The 19,345-nt window shown below is 37.6% G+C and overlaps 1 protein-coding gene across 1 annotated transcript in view; it reads right to left on the reverse strand.

Moving 5' to 3' along the window:
* Positions 1 to 19,345, reverse strand: part of LOC150086957 (V-type proton ATPase 21 kDa proteolipid subunit c''-like) — a 135,427-nt gene that overhangs the window by 5,819 nt on the left and 110,263 nt on the right. Inside the window, exon 6 of the mRNA XM_090372842.1 lies at positions 11,650 to 11,840. Within this exon, the coding sequence (XP_090228968.1) occupies positions 11,650 to 11,840 (191 nt within the window). The remainder of the gene's footprint in view (positions 1 to 11,649; positions 11,841 to 19,345) is intronic.

The following is a 19,345-nucleotide window of genomic DNA, read 5'->3' on the forward strand; positions in this document are numbered from 1 at the left end:
GTACCAGATATTATTCTAAGGCAAAAGACCACAGGTGATAACCCCAATGAGAGAGTGAGGGCACATCTGGTGAAGCACAGAGAGGGTCGTTTATACCATCTGCTTGTTGTTGTTTGTTGTTTGGTTTTTAGGAGCATTAGCAACTAAGGCCATATTGCTCCGGGATGTGCGGTGGTCATTCCCTGACCTTTCCGCATCCTCCGTATTTGGTGGTGACAGGCTCGAACCCCGGTCTAATCAAGAAGCGTGTGCTACGCACTGCTGCTCCTTCCCACCTGGCTACGGAGGCGCCTTAATTATACCATCTGCACAATTTGTATTTAGCAGTCACGGGCTTGAACCCTGGTCCACTCAAAGAAGCTACATCAAGGTAGCAAAACTGCTACTTTAATAAAACCTTTTCACACAAAGACTGAAAACAGTAATGTAGGGAATCTTTGAGAATTTTCCTGCTATAGTGTATCATTACCAGACCGCTATCATAGTTGGTGAAAAAACTGCCTTGTCTCACATGTTTAATGATATTGTGACAACTCACCAATGCTGGCCAAATCTAAAAAAATTGGAATTCATATCCATTGCATCTTTTCTTGACGAACTTGTATACCACATGATGATGACTGAAAAACTAAGCTTAAACAGGAAAAAAAAGGAACATAGTTTTTAATTTTCTACACAATCTAATCTCCCTCCATACTGATATATTTCTTCCACTGTTTTGCAAACTTCAATACTCTAGCAAAGATTCCCAGAAAATGCTTCGTACCCGGATTAATGGATGGACAATAAAGATGAAGATAGCAACAAATGTGCAAGAACAAAAAAGACTATTGAGATTGCTTAAAAGACAAACAGAAAATCAACTGTTGGATTTGGCAGTGCCTTCAACCATCAATGCCACTGTTCCATCTGACAATGATGTACCTGAAGTGAGTATTAATTATGTACACAATGGAACATTTCTCCGATTTCGGAGCAGATGAGTTTAAATTATCAAGCTCCTTTTCCTCATCCTGATTACTATTTACAAAGAACAGGCATTGAGAGTTTGAAAGGATATTTGTGAAAAATGATTTGTGTTCTGTATGCTACATTTGCAATCATCTATGGTTCATCTATGGCCCTCAGTCCCCAGCAGCTTTCACTCTCCCTCTTACGGCAGCGAGAGGATCAGAGTGGAAGCAGAGGGTGCTAAGAATCTCTGGGTACGACCAGGCTGCCATGCACGGAAACTGAACTTGGCCTGTTATAACGTACGATCACTCATCGGTGAAGACAGGATATTAGAGCTAGAAAAGGAATTAGAAAATGTGAATTGGAATATCATCGGTTTGGCTGAAACAAGAAGAAGAAATGAATCACTTATAAGTTTATCAAGTGGAAATCTGCTGTACACCAATGGAAACAGTTAAAGAAGTGAAGGTGGAGTTGGGTTTCTGGTCCATAAAGATTTTAAAAACAACATTTTGGAATTCAAAAGTACATCACCAAGGGTGTCAAGACATACTCAAGATTTCTAAGAGGTACAAGCTAAAGATTATAATGATTTATGCACCAACATCAAGCCATGATGATGAAGAGTTTGAAGAAATGTACACCGAAATTGAGTCTTCTAGATGAGCAGAAAACCCACTACACTATTATTATGGGGGACTTCAATGCTAAGGTTGGAAAAAGGCAAAACAGTGCAGAAAGAGGAACTATAGGAAATTTTGGAATTGGTGAAAGAAATAAGAGGTGAAAGACTTGTGGAATTTGCAGAATCTCAAGGACTGTCAGTAATGAACACTTTTTTTCAAGAAAAGGGCGAACAGAAAGTGGACATGGAAGAGTCCAAATGGATTAACAACTAATGAAATCGACTTCATCCTCACTAACAGAAGATATATTGTGAATGATGTTACGGTCCTGAATAAGGTAAATGTTGGAAGTGATCACGGAATGGTAAGATGTGATGTACACTTGATATAAATGTAGGAAAGGAAAGGAAAAAACTGACACGAGTAAATAATACAAAGGTCTTTGAGATAACAGAGGAGGAGAAAAAGCAGTATGTACTGGAACTTAAGAACAAGTTTGAGCTTCTGCAGACTGCTCAGGACCAAGATATTGACCAGGAATATTACAATTTTCTGAAAGTGATAAAAGCCCAAGAAACCTATAGGGAAACAGAAATCCAAAGAAGAAAAAATTAGTCAAGAAACACTTGTCATGATGAACCGAAGACGACAAATGAAGAGCAAGAAAAACACTGACAGGGAGAAAATCGAGTATACTGAGTTATGCAAAGCCATTAGAAAGAGACTCAGAGAGGACATAAGAAGATTTAACACAAGAAAAGTAGAACAAGCATTAAGGGAAAACAAAGGATATAAATCAGCAGCCATGAGCAGTAATACAGAAAGACAAATGATACTGAAACTGAAGAATAGCGATGGTGTACTTATAAACAGCAGAGAAGGCATAATTCAAATAGCAGAAGACTACTATAGAGAATTATACAAGGAGCAGGGGAATGATGCCAGCAGTGGGGAAGACGGATTGCAAAGTAGCAACACATACGACATACCCAATATTCTTCCTGATGAGGTAGAACATGCATTGAAGAAAATGAAGAATCAGAAAGCCCTGGGGAAAGATGAAGTTACTGTAGAGTTGTTAAAATTGGGAGGAAGAGACATAACACAAAAACTGGCAAGGCTCTTCACAAAGTGCATTAGAAAAGGTATGATGCCTAAGCAGTGGAATAATGCAATCATAGTTTTGCTGCATAAGAAAGGAGATAAATCAGAAATTGGAAATTATAGACCAATTAGCTTGATATCCCACGTCTACAAGTTGTTCACAATAGTCATTACTAACAGATTAGAAAGAATACTTGATGAGAATCAACCGAAAGAGCAAGCTGGCTTTAGGACAGGATTCTCAACTATGGATCACCTTCACGTAATATCACAGCTAATGGAGAAAGCAAATGAATATAAAACACCATTATGCCTGGCATTTGTGGATTATGAAAAGGCATTTGACTCCATACAGCATAAGGCAATGTTTCGGGAACTGGAAAGACAAGGCATAGATACTCCATATATTATGATTTTGAAGAAAATATATGAGAGTGCTACCTCCTTTATTAGACTAGACAAAGACAGTAGGAAATTTAAAATCGAGAAAGGAGTTCGACAAGGAGACACAATATCTCCTTAGCTGTTTACTGCTGCCCTTGAGGAAGCTTTCAGAAGATTAGACTGGTCGCAGAAAAGAGTGAATGTGAATGGAGAGTACCTAAACCATTTACGATTTGCAGATGATATTGTGGTCATAAGCCACGATCCCAAAGAATTAGAGGAAAATCTTAATCAGTTATGCACAGTTAGTAAGGATTTTGGACTAAAGATGAATATGGCTAAAACAAAAGTAATGATGAACAAGTATGCCACGGAAAGGGAAATAATGATTGAAGGAGCAGTAATTGAAAAGGTGGAGTCATATACTTATCTGGGACAAGTTATTAGCTGTAATAATGATAAATGGCTGGAAGTCAAGAGAAGAATAAATTTTGGATGGATAGCATTCAGGAAATATAGTCACATACTGAAGAGCAATATCCCAGTTTGTCTGAAACGTAAAATAATGAATCAATGTATACTCCCCACCATGACTTATGGAAGTGAAACTTGGGCACTCACCAAAAGAATGGAAGAGAAGCTGAGAACTACACAGCGAAGAATGGAACGAATTATATTGGGAATTAGACTGTTAGATAAGAAGAGAAACACATGGATTAGGCAGCAAACTCAAGTAAAGGAGATTCTTATCAAAAGTAAAGAACTAAAATGGTCTTGGGCAGGACACATAGCTCGAAGACATGATGACAGATGGACTAAGAAAATAACAGAATGGTACCTAAGAGGAACAGCCTCCGTAGCCGAGTGGGCAGGAGCGGGAGTGCAGTAGCACACGCTCTTTGAGTAGACCGGGGTTCAAGCCCCTGCCTGCTGAATACGGTCGATCTGCCAACCCGCACTGGACCAGCGTGGCAGATTATGGTCCATTTCCCTCAGCATGAATTGTTGAGGAGGCTTCCACCCTGCAGTGGGTTGATAATGGCTGCACTTTACTTTTTACCTAAGAGGAGCTAGAAGAAAACCTGGAAGACAAAGGCGGAGATAGATAGATGAAATTCATGAGTTTTTGGGTAGTAAATGAATGGCCAGTGCTCAAAACAGAAGGAACTGGATAGTTGCTGGAGAGGCCTTCATCCTGCAGTGGATTGAAAATGGCTGATGATGATGATGATGATGGTTCGAAAACGACACAAAGAAACCGGCTGCTAAAGATACACCATTGATACGCGCTACATTTCCTGATGTTGACATCAACGAGATCCTTGTGTGTAATAGCTGTAGAGAATCACTTAAGAACAACACAATTCCAGTGCTAAGTCGAACGGCATTGTCTACCCAGAAATTCCATCATTTTCCGAAGTTAGATTTAGTGACTGAGCAGTTCATTTCTCCTTTTTTTTTTTTTATTTTGGTAGTTGTTGGCGCATCAGCTTCTGTGGCCATATTGCACCTCCCAAGGTTTTTGCAGTACTTTGATCCAAGCCCGAGGCGGGAATCGAACCCGCAACCTTTGGGTTGCCGGGCAGGTACTTTACCCACTCGGCTAGCCCGGTCGGCTCATTTCTCCTTGCTTACTATTCATTCAGATAAGATGCCTGAGACACATAGACAGACAATACAGCATTCTGGGCCAAGTGATCAATGTGCCAGTTTCATTCAACACCGATGGTCCATCACTTGCCAGGGAGATTGGCAACCATCATTGTATAAACATATAAAACGGAGGAAAATACACAATTCCAGCTATTTGATTGGGTTAATAAGAAAGCAAGTGGTTAAAGCATGGCTTCAGTATTTGGTCGACAAGCCATTATCGATTATATCAAATCATGATAGATCAGTCATTCTTTGATTATTATTATTAGCCATATGGTGCAAGGAAGCTTGAGGCTTATGCTGCATAGGCCAAAAAAAAAATTTCCAAGTTACCCTGAGAGAAAAGTAGAAAGGAATCACCAAGAAAGAGAAGAATGATGATATCCAGCTCAGGACCCTGGGTGTGCCAAGTTCATACTCACCAGATGTGAACCCCTGGGGCAATGATGACAGTCACATGAAAATTAATTTGGCTAAAGGCAATATAAGCGGAGTGGTTCCGATCGAGAAAGTCTCGTTGCCAAACAGCAAATGTGGAGCGACAATAAATACCTTAGTAACATAAATTCAGAGAGAATACTTTACTCTGTACATGATGGCCACGAGCGAGCTCAAACGATCTGACAGATGCAGAAAATCAACTGTTGGAAATCAATTCAAAGAGAATTTACATTACTCTGTTCGTGATGGCAATGAACGAGTTCAGATGATCTGACCGACGTGGCATTACTCCATATCTCCTTTATGTAGCAATGAAAATAATAAGATTGATAAAGGGGGCCTTCTTTGATGATGGCTTTCAAATATATAGGTAAAGATACTAAACTGACCCACAAGCAAGTTCAATCCAAAGAATACATTAACAGCTGCATTGAAAACATTTTGGCCTTCCTAAGGACAATTCCAAACTCTATGTACTACTGGGCTCAACGTAAGCACAATCTATTTGCTGTGATTAAACAGCTTGGTAAACGTAATGTTCTTGTCTCTGAGTGCCAACGAAATCTGTTGTCCACACTTGCTTCAGCTATTGTGCAAGTTACAGAATAATGGATACAATATTAGTCATAGACTTCGTGCAGAATGCAACACTAGTGAAAGAAGATGCTGTAACTTGTATGATAGACTTCAAGAAGATTGTGGATGTAATAATGAACATATTTCAGTTGAAACATTATAGCCTGTTTGGTCAATTTTATGTGATCAACTTTTTCAAGCATATAGAATTTCAACATTGTGGTAGTCCACATGCATACATTTATCTGTGGCTAAATAATGCTCCCAAAGATCCTTTTGGGCTAGAACAAAGAAGACGCCTCTGTGATATCAACAAGTTAGTGTCTTGTCTCCGCTAGTGAGGCCTTGGGGGAGCATCAAGGTTCAAACTCAAACATACATTCACGTTTTACAAGAAAATAATGCCAGATAAATGACAGACAGACATGTTGATTTGAAGCACCATACACGCTTTGTCGCTTGACCACTATATTAGTGCCCATACCTAAGATAGATGGATACAAAGTAAAATATGCCACTCACTACAAGATGAGGCTGCCGTAGCCTAGTGGTCAGGCGCGCGGGTGCATAAGTACACGTGCCTTGAGTGACCGGGTCTCGAGCCCGTGACTACTGAATACGGTGCTGTTTCTTGTATTCTATCTATCTTGTGAACTCCTCTGACTGTTTGGTTGTCCCGGAGTATAAACAGAAAATTTATTATTATTTTGTGGAAAAATCTAGAGGATGAAGAATGTCGACATTGATGCTTTCTTCAGGGCGAACAATATAAACTCCTATGGCTATTACTTGGATGTGCTCAGAGCTGGAATAAATCGGCCCAGGGTATTTTTCAAATGTCAACCAAGTGAGAAGTGGCACAATCCATTCAACCTGTTTGTCTGTAACATTTTGAAATCAAACATTGACATCCAATTCATTGCGGAGGAATACTCTTGCACTGTGTATATCATTGAGTATGAGAACAAGAACGAACTGAGGGATCAGCATTTACAGCAACAGATCACTGCAACGTGAATAAGCACCCAGAGTTCAACATTGTCAAAATCACAAGAAAACTATCAACTGACAAGCTGAACAGCACCAAGATCATAAGTCTAGAAGCGGCCTGGTGCTTGCTATGTCAGCCCATGCTGGAAAGCTCTGTGGTGGTAGTTTACATTCCCAGTGTTTGGCCGATCATGCAACAGAGTGAGGAAGTCCAACAAAGAGAGGAGAACCCTGCAGAGGATTCGTGTAACACGAAAAGAGAATTGGTTTGACAAATATGAGACCACACTACTTGGATCATATTACTCTGTCATGCTTTGTCACAAATTACACATGCAGCACTAACGGGATCTGCAAGAAATGACAGTACACATAATATGCTATTGAAACTATGACGTGGCTCAGGATCTCACCGAGTACAAGAACAAGATGGTAATGCTGCACATTCCATTTTGCAAAGAGGAAACAGAGATACTGTCACAGATGGCATATGCCAAGATCTATGAAATGAAGAGCTCATACTAGAACAGCATAAATTGTATGAACTGGACATGGACATTTGCAAGGCAATGACGACCCTGAGCATGTAGTAATGACCTGCATAGCCTTGTTATGACTGCGACAAGACCCCTTTCGAGACTTACAATCCAGACAGATGAATGAGGATCTAAAGCTCACCACGCTCAACTAACTCGGCATAATTGCAAAGAAACGTGAAAACTTAATGACCAAGGGCTTTTATTGAGAATGACTAACAAGCAAAAGATTCTACGCATGTATGTGTAATTTCGAGTCTGCTATCTCTCAATCACAAACCATTTTGGATATTCTTGACCAGCCCAGCTGGTTGTGAGAAAATGTTTGTGATTTGCCTCTTGGTGGAAATATACAGCTGTTTCAGCAATACAGGTATTTTAATGCCTACATTACATGTGCTTCGACTACTAAGACTGCCATTGCAATGGACGGACCACTATGCACACTGCCTTCAAGATAATCACTTCGAGAAATCTGCCTCTGTCGGTGGAAGTTGCACAATACAAATCGCTGTTTAAGCATGTCAGGGTGCTAATAGTCGACAAAGTGCCTCTGTCGGTGGAAGCTGCACAATACAAATTGCTGTTTAAGCATGTCAGGGTGCTAATAGTCGACAAAGTCAGTATGATTGGTGCTGAGCTGTTATCGCAAATGGACGCAAGGCTAAAACAGATAACTGGAAATGTCGAAACAAACTACAACAGGCAGGACATGTTCCTAATTGGGAACTTACATCAGCTGCCTCCAGGTCGCTCGACCCCAGTCTTTAAACAGATAAAAGCAGTGTATTGCTGGCCACCACTCTCTGGCATGGCCTCAAATACTACAAGCTTGATCAAGTTATCCATCAGTCGACTGTTGCATTCTCGTCTATGTTAACCAAAATTAGTAGTGGGGCTAAATTAGATCAGAATGAGCAAAAACTTAGAGTCATGTTTCTTCACTTGGGAAGAAGCAGATTGCCTCTGCCCAAATGGTATATTCTTCACTTGGGAGGAAGCAGATTGCCTCTGTCCAACTGGTATATGAGTCTACTTGTGAAATAATTCCATCAACGAGTACAACTGCACGATCCTCGGTTCCACAGAGCAGAAAGTGGAATTATTTGTGCAAGACATCTTCATGGGCTGCACAAATGCAGATCAAGAAGCACACATTCACCAGAAACTCTATAAAATGTTGGTTATCAACACTGGCAGATTACCCTACGAGTGCCCACTGGTTGTTGGACAGAATATATTGTCACTACCAGCATGGACATTACTGATGGGCTCACTAATAGTGCAGTGGGTAAATTATCCAAGATCAAAATCAGCAAAGAGCAAAATTCGATTGTGGCTCAAATTTAACACCTCGCCTAAGATCAGAAAGTTAGCTCGCAAGAAGGCAGAGAGATACATGCAAGCAAACAACATCAATCCTGCAGCCGTTCCACTTGCAAGACGAACCGCTGATATGTTGAAGAGCAACCACACAATCTGTGGCAAAATAAATCCATTTCCTCTAGTACCAGCTTGTGCACAAGTCATATTGATACAGTGATTTATGAGTCAAAGGAGGGGGGGGGAAGGGCATGAACAGCAGCTGGTTTATGTCACTCTGTCATGTGTAACACATCAATGGACTTTACCTCATCTCGCTGGCCAGCAACAAAAGATTCTCCCACGGCCTGATTAACTACATCCACCATCGATCTACAAAATGAGTTTGCCAGGCTCACGACTAATTGGCTGCAAACAAGACAGGACAGCCTGCTTGAATTCATCCATGATAGGAAGAAACTCTCAGTTCTCTCACTCAGCTGCCAAAACCTACGTACGCACCACACCGACCTCACCGACATACACAGCAATGCCAAATCTTGCTGTGTTATACAATGACGAGTGTTGATTGTGTGGTTCAGTTGAAGCATGAAACTAAACGGACAGCTAGAGTCGCAATATATCACAAGATGGGCGAGGTACACATTGTTATGCCATACTCAGATGGCATCTATCAACAAATTACTGGTTCAACAGTGTTCGGCCAGTTGGCAATATATGTACAGCGCAGTGCTAGTTACATTACCAACGGCCAAGTGATACAATGGTTGTCTATATTTCTCCTAACAGTGACACACAGGATACAAATGACTTCATTGCGTTTTGCTGCCATACTCAATTCAAGGTGCAGCACTGTTAAAGAAATATTTACATAAAATACCCATGATCAGGAGCAGAGAGTTTTCAACATTAACTACAGATTGGAAGAAACTAAATTGTTGATTACTTTCCTGCAAGAAACATTTGATCTAACTCTACATACCAATCCCCCAATTTCAACTACAAGACCAAGTACTTCAATCAACGCTGTTTTCCAGAGACATTTAGATATGTTGCAATCACAAGTATACATCTCTTTAGTTATCATAAATTCATTGTTTCTTGTGTTCCAGCTGAAATTGTGGAAATTTGTGAATGATCAATAAAATATTTACAATATAAAAGCTCTTTTATTTCGTAATCGATATATACAAATCAAAATACTTAAAAGAAATGCAATGTTTCACATAAAACCATCTAACACGCCTGCTCAGTACACATGCCACATTTTTTTAAACAAAATATGGACAAACCATCCCACTAATCAAAGTATAAAGCATTTTTTGTTTATGCCTATTACTCATATATTATTTCTTTGAGATTAAATGTGTTGAAGTAAATAATAATTTATAAAAGCCAAATTATGTCAAATCTGTTGTTCTGGAACTTGCTTATATCTCAACTATTTAAACTATTGTGAAATTTATGAAAAATATGAAGCCAAGGTATAAAAGTTTGAGAACTTCTGCTCTAAGTATAAAAATTATGAAGGTTCAAGGTGGCTACAGTTGCCAGAAGGGCCTACCCCCAAAAGAGGCAGACCTATGAGTAAATCTGAACCCTCGAGAGCCAAAGACATACAGTATTATAAAGGTAGCAACCACAGATGCAATGGTTTGCTGGAAGGTTTATGTCAGGGCAGGCCATAGCATCTATGGGTAAAGGCATTACATGCAAACTATATCCTGGATTGGGGGGGGGGGGGGAAGCAGAGATTACAAAAAAACTTCAATATGTGACATGGCAGAGAATTGCTGTCATTCACTGAAATGATGAAACAGTGCACGTAAACAAAAGCAAAAACAACCAAGGAAATTGAACATGTTTCAATGCATTTAGCGCAATTTTATCAAAAGATAAAAACTTCAGCTTGTGTACATTTTTATAACACTAAGTTAAAATTAATTTTAAAAATGGCAAAGTTATTTTCAGTTTTGAATTCAGACCAATTATTACTACCATTGTTTTCATTTACAATCAGAGGCTCTACAGTTTCTTCGATACTATCCATCTTGCTCATTTTTAATGTGTTTTACCACTTGTCTTTACCACTACACATTTGTACAATAGCCTTTGTCTACAGGTAGCAGTGAAAAAAACTAAGTGTGCCACTCGCATTGACCTCATGGAAAAACTTCAACACAAGTTGCCTCCGTATTGCACAACACACTTCAAATGAAAAGCACCACACAAGGAGAAGTATATTGCTATTATTTAAAATGTATTCATAGATAATGGTAGGTTTCAGAAGATGAATAGTAGCTCTTTAAATAGTTGAGATATAAGCATTGGCTGTTCCCAAAGCTTCAAACAACCCAACTAATGAGTACCACGTGCTGTAAGAAAACTCAAACAAGGATTAACTCAGCAAGGATAACTGCCACATGCAAAATGCTAATCAGCTAAATTACTCTCCGGGTGTCTGGGAACTCTGTCAGGGGAGACTTCCTCATCAAGTGTTCTGTACAGTCCTCACTTTGCAATTCAGACATATTTCTCCCTGCACAAATGTATATAGTCACTTCTTAATCCAAGCTTATCTGTATTCATTTCTAATTTCAAAGCAATTTGTTACTTATTCTTTTCATTTTAATGTTAAACCTCTGACATCTATGTCATAATGGTTATTTGTACATGTTTCTTCCAAATGCAAATAGTATATTTAAGATGCATAGTGCCATGCTAAGAAAACTTGTGATGAAGGCCCTCCACACAATACGAGATTATGCATTTAATAACAAATGCATAATCTTGTATTGTGGCATGGAACACATTAAATCACACAAAGAGGTGGTCTGCAGTTCTCACTGATCCTCCCCCAGTTATAGTAGTTAAGTCCTGAATGGTATGCACTTTTCAGAATCTGAGTCATTCATACTTATAAAGTAATTTATATAACCATGTGTTTCTCACTTAGACATTTATGAAAAAATAATATTGCTACAAGGATGAGGATGCTGTGCATATATATGAAGAAGAAAAAAAGAGAGAATGAATGTCTGATCTATTCTGTAACATACCATAATGATTGCTACTATCAAACCAAACAGTCCAATAGCACTGGCAAAGATCTCCACAATCAATATTTTCACAAAAAGAGTGGGATTGGCTGCATCTGCAAGGGCTGCTCCTGATCCTACAATTCCAACTGCAAGTCCACAAAATAAATTGCCAAGTCCTACCGTAAGCCCTGCTCCAAACATTATATAGCCTGAAATAAGAAATTGAATTCTTAAATTCTTAACTAAAGGTATTTGGAAAATAGAAAATATGCAGTTACAGCAATTGTTTCTATTTTTTTAAAAAATGTATTTGTAGTTTAATTTTTTTTTTTTATTTATAAAAAACTTTAAATATATATAACATCATTTTCAGTATTTCTGACTTTCTTTAACAAGTCCGAAGGAAGAACAACTTCCCAGCTCTTTTAACAAGAGATGGAGCAGATGTCTTCTTTTGTTTGCTGTGAAGGTAAAATACTGTTTTGTACCCCTACTGGTTCCAAATATATTTTTCTGAAGACCCATGGGACTGAGAAACATTTACTTCCCTATCTATAATGATTAGAGTTGCTACTCTTGCTCTTGAAAGGCAACAGACAAACTTTCGTGATACAAATTAATTATTGTCATTTCAGTAGAGTACAGTTAAAACTTTTATGGCTCTGAGATGAATCTCCACACTGCACAGCAGCTTTCCAAGTAAATAAAACAGTATGTACAGTCAGCCCTCATATAGCATGATCGTTGTCTTCCTAGAAACCCCCGTGCAATGCAAAATCGTGCAATATAAATAACAGGCCCTATAGGAAAAATAGGGTTAGGTGCCCACCACCCAAGATTGAACACACATTTGTAACTAAAACATTACCAAACACAATAAATAATCATAATAAAATACGTATTTTATTACGACTATTACATAATAAAACAATATTTATTACGACTATTACGTAATAAAGCCAATGTTTTTGCTTCTATCGTAAGCAGACTTGTTCTTTGTTTGATCTTCTGTCCAAACAGATGACAGCCATTCCATCTCTTCCAATTCTTTGTCTTGATCTAATGGATTTTGTTACACTTAGAGTTGTTCATGCTATGAAAGTTGTTTTTATTTTCTCTGCATTCTTTCTAATTCTCGGCGTTGCCTCATTTAGGCCTGTAGCACGTGCAATATCACATGTTCTTTCATTTCGCTCAAAGCGTTTCACAATTTCATATTTTTTCTCTATCGACAGAGGCGAATTGGCCATACCGGGGAAATCCCAGTGGGCCACAGGCCAGAACACAATAGAGGCCGGTGTGATTTTGGCCATATACACTAGTATGAGGCTGCTACAAATTTTCCCAGGTAAGAATTTGGCCTAGTCTGCCTCTGTCTATCGATATTGCTTTTCTTTTTCTCTCTGAATCTGTAATGTCCAGGATGCTTCCTTTTTCACACCTTTTAAGTATTTTACTCATTTTTAAAGAATAAAGCACAATTACAAACTGAGGAGGCATGTCTGATACACAAACAAAGCTGCATGCGTGTAGCAACTGAATAAACAACACTGTAAAAGCAGAGACACCATTAACACCACACTAGCTCACATTTTACTAAAGCACATTTCTGGAGGTCACTATCATAAAACAATTTCCATTTGTGTTTCTGCTAGTGGAATCTGCTGTAAACGGGTAGTAAACTCTAATTGCATTTGCAATAATACCGATAGCTGGAATTGTGTGGGGGGTTTTACTTTATTATGGTGAAATGTGTTTCCCTTAATTGATATAAAAAACAAATACATTTTCAGAATCTTCTCTTCATTCCTATCATGTTGCATTCAGTTGGGGTGATTTCGTGTTTGACTGCCATTTCTTGTAAATCCAAAGGCGAATTGTGCATAAGCGAATTCGGTTCGTGTTATATACAATATCGTTACCTAATTTATAAATCGTGTGTGATCGAATCTGCGTAGTGTAAACACGTGTTATACGAGGACGGACTGTACAAAAGTTAAAACTTCATAAATCTAGCAGTACTGGACTTGCCCTGTCAGATTTCTCAAGCATAACAGTATTGTCTGTTTGGTTTTGTACTGAGGCAACTAAAGGCCACGAATCATCATACATCTATAAAATGCTTCTCTGGGAACTCTATGCTATGCTACAGTCTGTCTATTTTTAGACAATGAAAAAACCTGAGTTTGTGGGAGAATAAGCTATGCACTCCTTGCCTGCATTTACATTGATCATGGTATGAAAAAACCCATCCCATCTATATAGCACTGAAACATTAGTCTTTTGTACATGGTATGGAATACAGACCTAATAATATATAGATCTGCTAGTAATAAAGTGCACACCACAGTGAAGTTTAGGGAAACTGCTAACTACCTGTACTCATAACCCAGGGTTGTAATGGGGATATATGCCGTATACCCTCCGGATTTTTTTTTAGGTGAATACCATATACCTTCTGGTTTTTGAAAGACTTGAAAAAACAAATATTAAAATATTTAACATTATAACATTCAGAGAGTATACCTTCTGTTAATTTTATGACCACAACACTGTTCATACCTCAAGGCTCTTCTGACATTGGAAAGCTGTACCAATGACAGTGATATTTTAAATGATGCTAAAAAACAATAAGCAAAATTTCTAGAGAAAGTTTTTCTTTAGCAATAACATGGGATGTGTTAGTCACAACATATAAAAGCAGACCCTTGTATGTTTGCACACTTATGATAGTAGTATTAATAAATTTGTTGAATTTGAGAAGATGCTGTTTAAATTAATGAATGTGGACATCGTAGGAATATCAGAAAAAAGGTGCCAATCTGGTGCAGTGGATGAGAATATGAATACGGCAAATACAATGTGGGAAGTAGGAACAAACATGATAGAAGGAAGGGTTATGCTTTTAATTGTCAAACATTGATTCGACAGGTGTGCATCTGATAATAACTAACTGGGATTTCTAGCTTAATTATCTCTCAAAAAAATTTATCTTTTCATCTCACAACATGCAAGGATCTAAGTTCAAAAACATATACAGTTGTCCTCACTATAGTGCAGTTCACTTAGCACTCCGTATTTTTTAATACCCTCCTCTAGAATCACACTTTGTTGCCCCTGAGCAGTACTATTCACTTAGGAGGAGTTACCCATTAGCAGGTGCTTGGTGCCCGAGAGGCCCATCAAAAAAACTTGAATGCCCTTCAATCTGATTTTCCAATCATAGTGCATGTCTTAAAAGTGTATTCTTTGATTTTGCTATTAAAAACTAACATTTAACAAATACTGTAATTAAAAGAAAAACAGCTGAATTTTCAGCCAAACCAGAAATTCTGTGAGGCATTTCCAATTTTATGACAATGAGTCTGAAAGTGTCTGTTTATTATTCCAAACGTTAATTTTCATGTCCACGAGTAATTTACATGTGTTAATCTTCTGTAACTGTTTGTACTGGCACAAATTTCCCATGTCCATGGCTGTCAAATGCTATGATCATTCAATGCCATAAGAGGGAAAATATATCAAAGCTGTCATATATCTTTTTTTGCATGCATTTTATACAAGAAGTGTAACAAGAAGGCCTAGGTGACAAGACATCTCTTCATTGAATGGGTATTTGAAGTGTTTTGTCCCTCAGTCAAAGGTTCCTTAGAAAAAAACAAACTTCCTTTAAAGGCGCTGTTAATTTTGGATAAATGCTCCAGGTCATGATCCCCAACTTGCCCAATCTCTGGAGGAGCAATTTAACTTCATTACTGTCAAATTTCTCCCACCCAATACCACCCTCTGCTTCAGCCAATGGATCAGCAAGTGATTGCCAACTTTAAAAAGATTTAAACAAAGAAGATGCTTGTGAAGTGCTTTGAAGAGACTTCAGGAGACAGATCCATCACCTTAAAGGAATTCTGGAAGACCTGGTTTAACATCTTAGACTGTGTACAAATGATTGTCAGTTCTTGGAATGAAGTTTCAGCTCGGTGCCTCAATGCAGCCTGGAAGAACTTATGGCCTTCAGTCATCCATGATTTTGAAGGATTTGAAGCTGAAGGTGTTCTAGAGCAGTAAATTATCACTCTTAGTGAGTCCTTGGCACTAGAGATTAATGCGGCAGATGTGAAGGAGTTAATTGCGGACCACAGAAGGGAGCTGACAACAGAGGAGCTCCAGGAATTAGAGCAGAAAGGGCGAGCATGAGAGTGGAGCAACAACTCAAGAAATTAAGGACATGTTTGCTGCATGGGATATTGTGAAGAGGACAGTAAGAAAAAATCCAGATATTGAAACCACTGAATTGATGACCTGCAAATTTGAAGATCAGGTGTTAAGTTATTTCAAGAACCTTCAGAGAAAGTGCCAAAAGCAAACCACTTTGGACAGTTTTTATACCATAAGTAGCAAGAGGCAGCAATTAGAAAAAACACCAGATTCTGATGTTTGTTCTGATATCTTGATGGTAAAAGATTCTCTTCCAGCTCCATCACCACACCACCATTGACACAGCTTTTCCAATGTAAGTTAAATGAAAATTACTGTTTTTGTTTTTTTAGTGTTTATAATTATCAATTATCATTTTAAACAACATTTGGGGGGGGGGGAATAAGTAAAAATGTGTGGCACCATCAGCATTTTTTATCTTTTTTCTTTTTTTAATTTGTATCATGCTCTACTGTTTATTCCAGTGTATAAGATGCACCACAATTTTAGGGTAAGGTATTTTTAGATAAAAGGTGATGGTATACACTTGAAAATACAGTATTCAATATTCTATATAAAACTAATACAATTTCTGTTATAAAAATCACCGTTTACAGAGATAAATAGCTTAGTTATATAGCAAAAATTTCAACTTCCAAGGACTTGGAACATATGAAAAAAAAGTGTGTTATTGGGTTCACATTACGATATTTTCACGACATGATGGTGTCTCTGGAACAAATTAATATCGTAAAGCGGGGTTCACCGTACTTGCAAAGTTTAAGGTATTTGCTAAATCCAGCAAAGTGTAAGGTATTGCACCTGGGGAACAGTAACCCCAAAATAACTTATACACTTGGTGGAGTTGAACTAAAGCCGGTAGTGAGGAAAGGGACTTAGGTATTATGATATGGTCAGATATGAAATTCTCCAAACATGATAGACTAGTTGCAAGGAAGGACCATGGTGTCCTATCGATGATTTATCAAACAACTGCTAGTAGAGTTAAGGACGTCATAATCCCGTTATATAAGGATATTGTTAGACCACACTTGGAATACTGTGTTCAAGTATGGAGACCACACCTAAAGAAAGACCTTTTGCTTCTTGAAAGGGTCCGAAGAAGGGTAACTTGCCTGGTGAGATCGGCAAAAGAGCATCCATATGAGGAAAGACTTCGAATATGTGGGTTGCAGAGCTTGGAAACTAGGCACCTTAGAGGAGACTTGAATGACGTGTTTAAAACTCTGAGAGGCATAAGCAAAATGAATGAGGACAAAATTTTCACGGTTATAAATGATTCTAGAACAACAGTATATAAATGATTCTAGAACAACAGGCCATAATTTCAAGTTACGTGGGGGGGGGGGGAGATGTTTAGACTGAATTGCAGGAAGTTTTATTTTAATCAGCGAGTTATAAATTACTGGAATAAGTTACCTACATGAGTGGTAGAGGCTGACAGTTTTGGGAAATTCAAAGGTCAACTTGACAAAACCTATGGAAGGAGGGAAATGCATAGGTTGTCTATTTCTTTTTCTCTTATCAATTTTTTTTTTCTTATTATTATTATATTTTTATTCTTATTATTTTATTTATTTATTTTTTTGTTATTTTTTTATTTTATTTTATTTATTTTTATTTTTTTGGCTGGTGCAGCATAAACCATAGGCTTCCTTGCACCATGTGTGGCCATTACTAATAAGTGCATAAACTAGTCTTATTATAAATTAGTGAAAAACAATCCTTATTCTGCACATATATCATACTTAGATTGCTTTAAAAAATAATAATTAAAGCTATCATTATAATCAATATAATTTTACTTCACACCTATTGCATATTAACACTTCTTTCTGTCCATAATGAAAACACAGTCTCTATGGTTTCTAAGTGTATTTTTTATGCAAGTATACAAAAATATATACAGTAGAACCTGGAGAAGTTTTCCAAGGGACTCGAGATTTAGAACTTCTTATGCAGGAAAACTTCTTAGAAGGGAAAATGACCCAAGGGTATGAAATATTAACTACACAAATAAAATTGAAAAGATACATAAGTTAAAGATCATTTTTAAGTACTATTTCAGAATTTATAAATATTTCACTCTGCCTATGAGAAACATTTTTAAACTGAGGATTTCTAATTGTATCCTGAAAAAGGCCTCTGAGGTTGGGAAAATTCATATTTTTTTTTTTTTTTTTGTGTGCATTTTAGCATTAAATCAGTGTGAGCTGATTTAATGCTAAAATATGATTTCTAACTGCTTAACATTCTGTTCATTAAACTCATTACCAAATACTCACACCTTAGAATGTAACTCCCACCCTTCTAGCCAATGGCTGTCCCAAGGGTGTCTCCTCAACAGAGAAATAAATTGATAATAATAATAATTACCAAGTTGGAGGTGAGCTCCTTTGTATTTCAAAATACCTTAAAAAGTTACAATTACAATAAGACAGAGCAACAATCCACTAAGTAAGTCAGAATTGTTCAGAAGAATGAGAACTTAATGGCAAATATTTCATTGTGCTTCATGTGGTCAATGATATCCATTTATGGATATCAATGTACACAATTGCAATATGTCACTTCCATTATATCAAAATGTTTACACTAAAAAGGTTTTAGCGCTGAAAGCCTCAGACTACAGAAAATTCATTAATCGAACAAGGCATCGTTTTTCTGATATCTCATATTGTGAATCATGGGCACCGGCAGATATTTTTCAAGGTAGTGCATGTGGGAATAAATTTTTTGCTCAAATTTTCGAATACATGCAATATTTTAATTAAGTTTGGCTGATTTACGTGTACAGCCAAGCCAATGTTTCGTGATAGGTGGGAGAAAGTACTTGTATTTTGAAAGAAAGAATATATTGTTTTAATGTTTCAATAAATTAATGAAAATATTAAAAATTGTGTATTACTTCAAAATCCAAAGGTGGTGCACTTGCACCATGTTGCCAGCATGCATGTTGTGAATGCCTTCACAACGAGTTACCCTGATATTGAACTACCTAGAATAAGCAAAGCTTCGATACTGGATTCTCAAATAGGCAACACTTCGCCAGTGGATTCTCAGTGAATACCACCAACCCAGGGGTGGTGGTATTCACTGAGAATAAGTAACATTAGTCTTCTCCACTGGTGAAGTATTGCTTATTGGTAGTGCAATATCAGGGTAACTTGTGAAGGCATTCATAAAATGAGAAATATCAAAAACGATACTAGTTCACCTACTTCGGTGATTAATTAGAAACTAAAATGATGCTTGGCACAAACTTGTTCGATTACCGAAATGTTTATATTGTTTAATATTTATAATATTTTTATATTAAAAATATAAAAAAATTCTATATTTATAAAACATATTAAGTGGAAAAACGTCACATATAATACACTGTATATTCTTTATCACGGCCTCCGTAGCCAAGTGGTCAGGAGCAGGAGTGCAGTAGCACACGGTCTTTGAGTAGACCTGGGTTCAAGCCCCTGACTGCTGAATATGGTCAATCTGC

The sequence above is a fragment of the Mastigoproctus giganteus genome, chromosome 4 (genome assembly GCF_048544385.1).
Source record: "Mastigoproctus giganteus isolate SK-2022 chromosome 4, ASM4854438v1, whole genome shotgun sequence".
NCBI lineage: Eukaryota > Metazoa > Arthropoda > Arachnida > Uropygi > Thelyphonidae > Mastigoproctus > Mastigoproctus giganteus.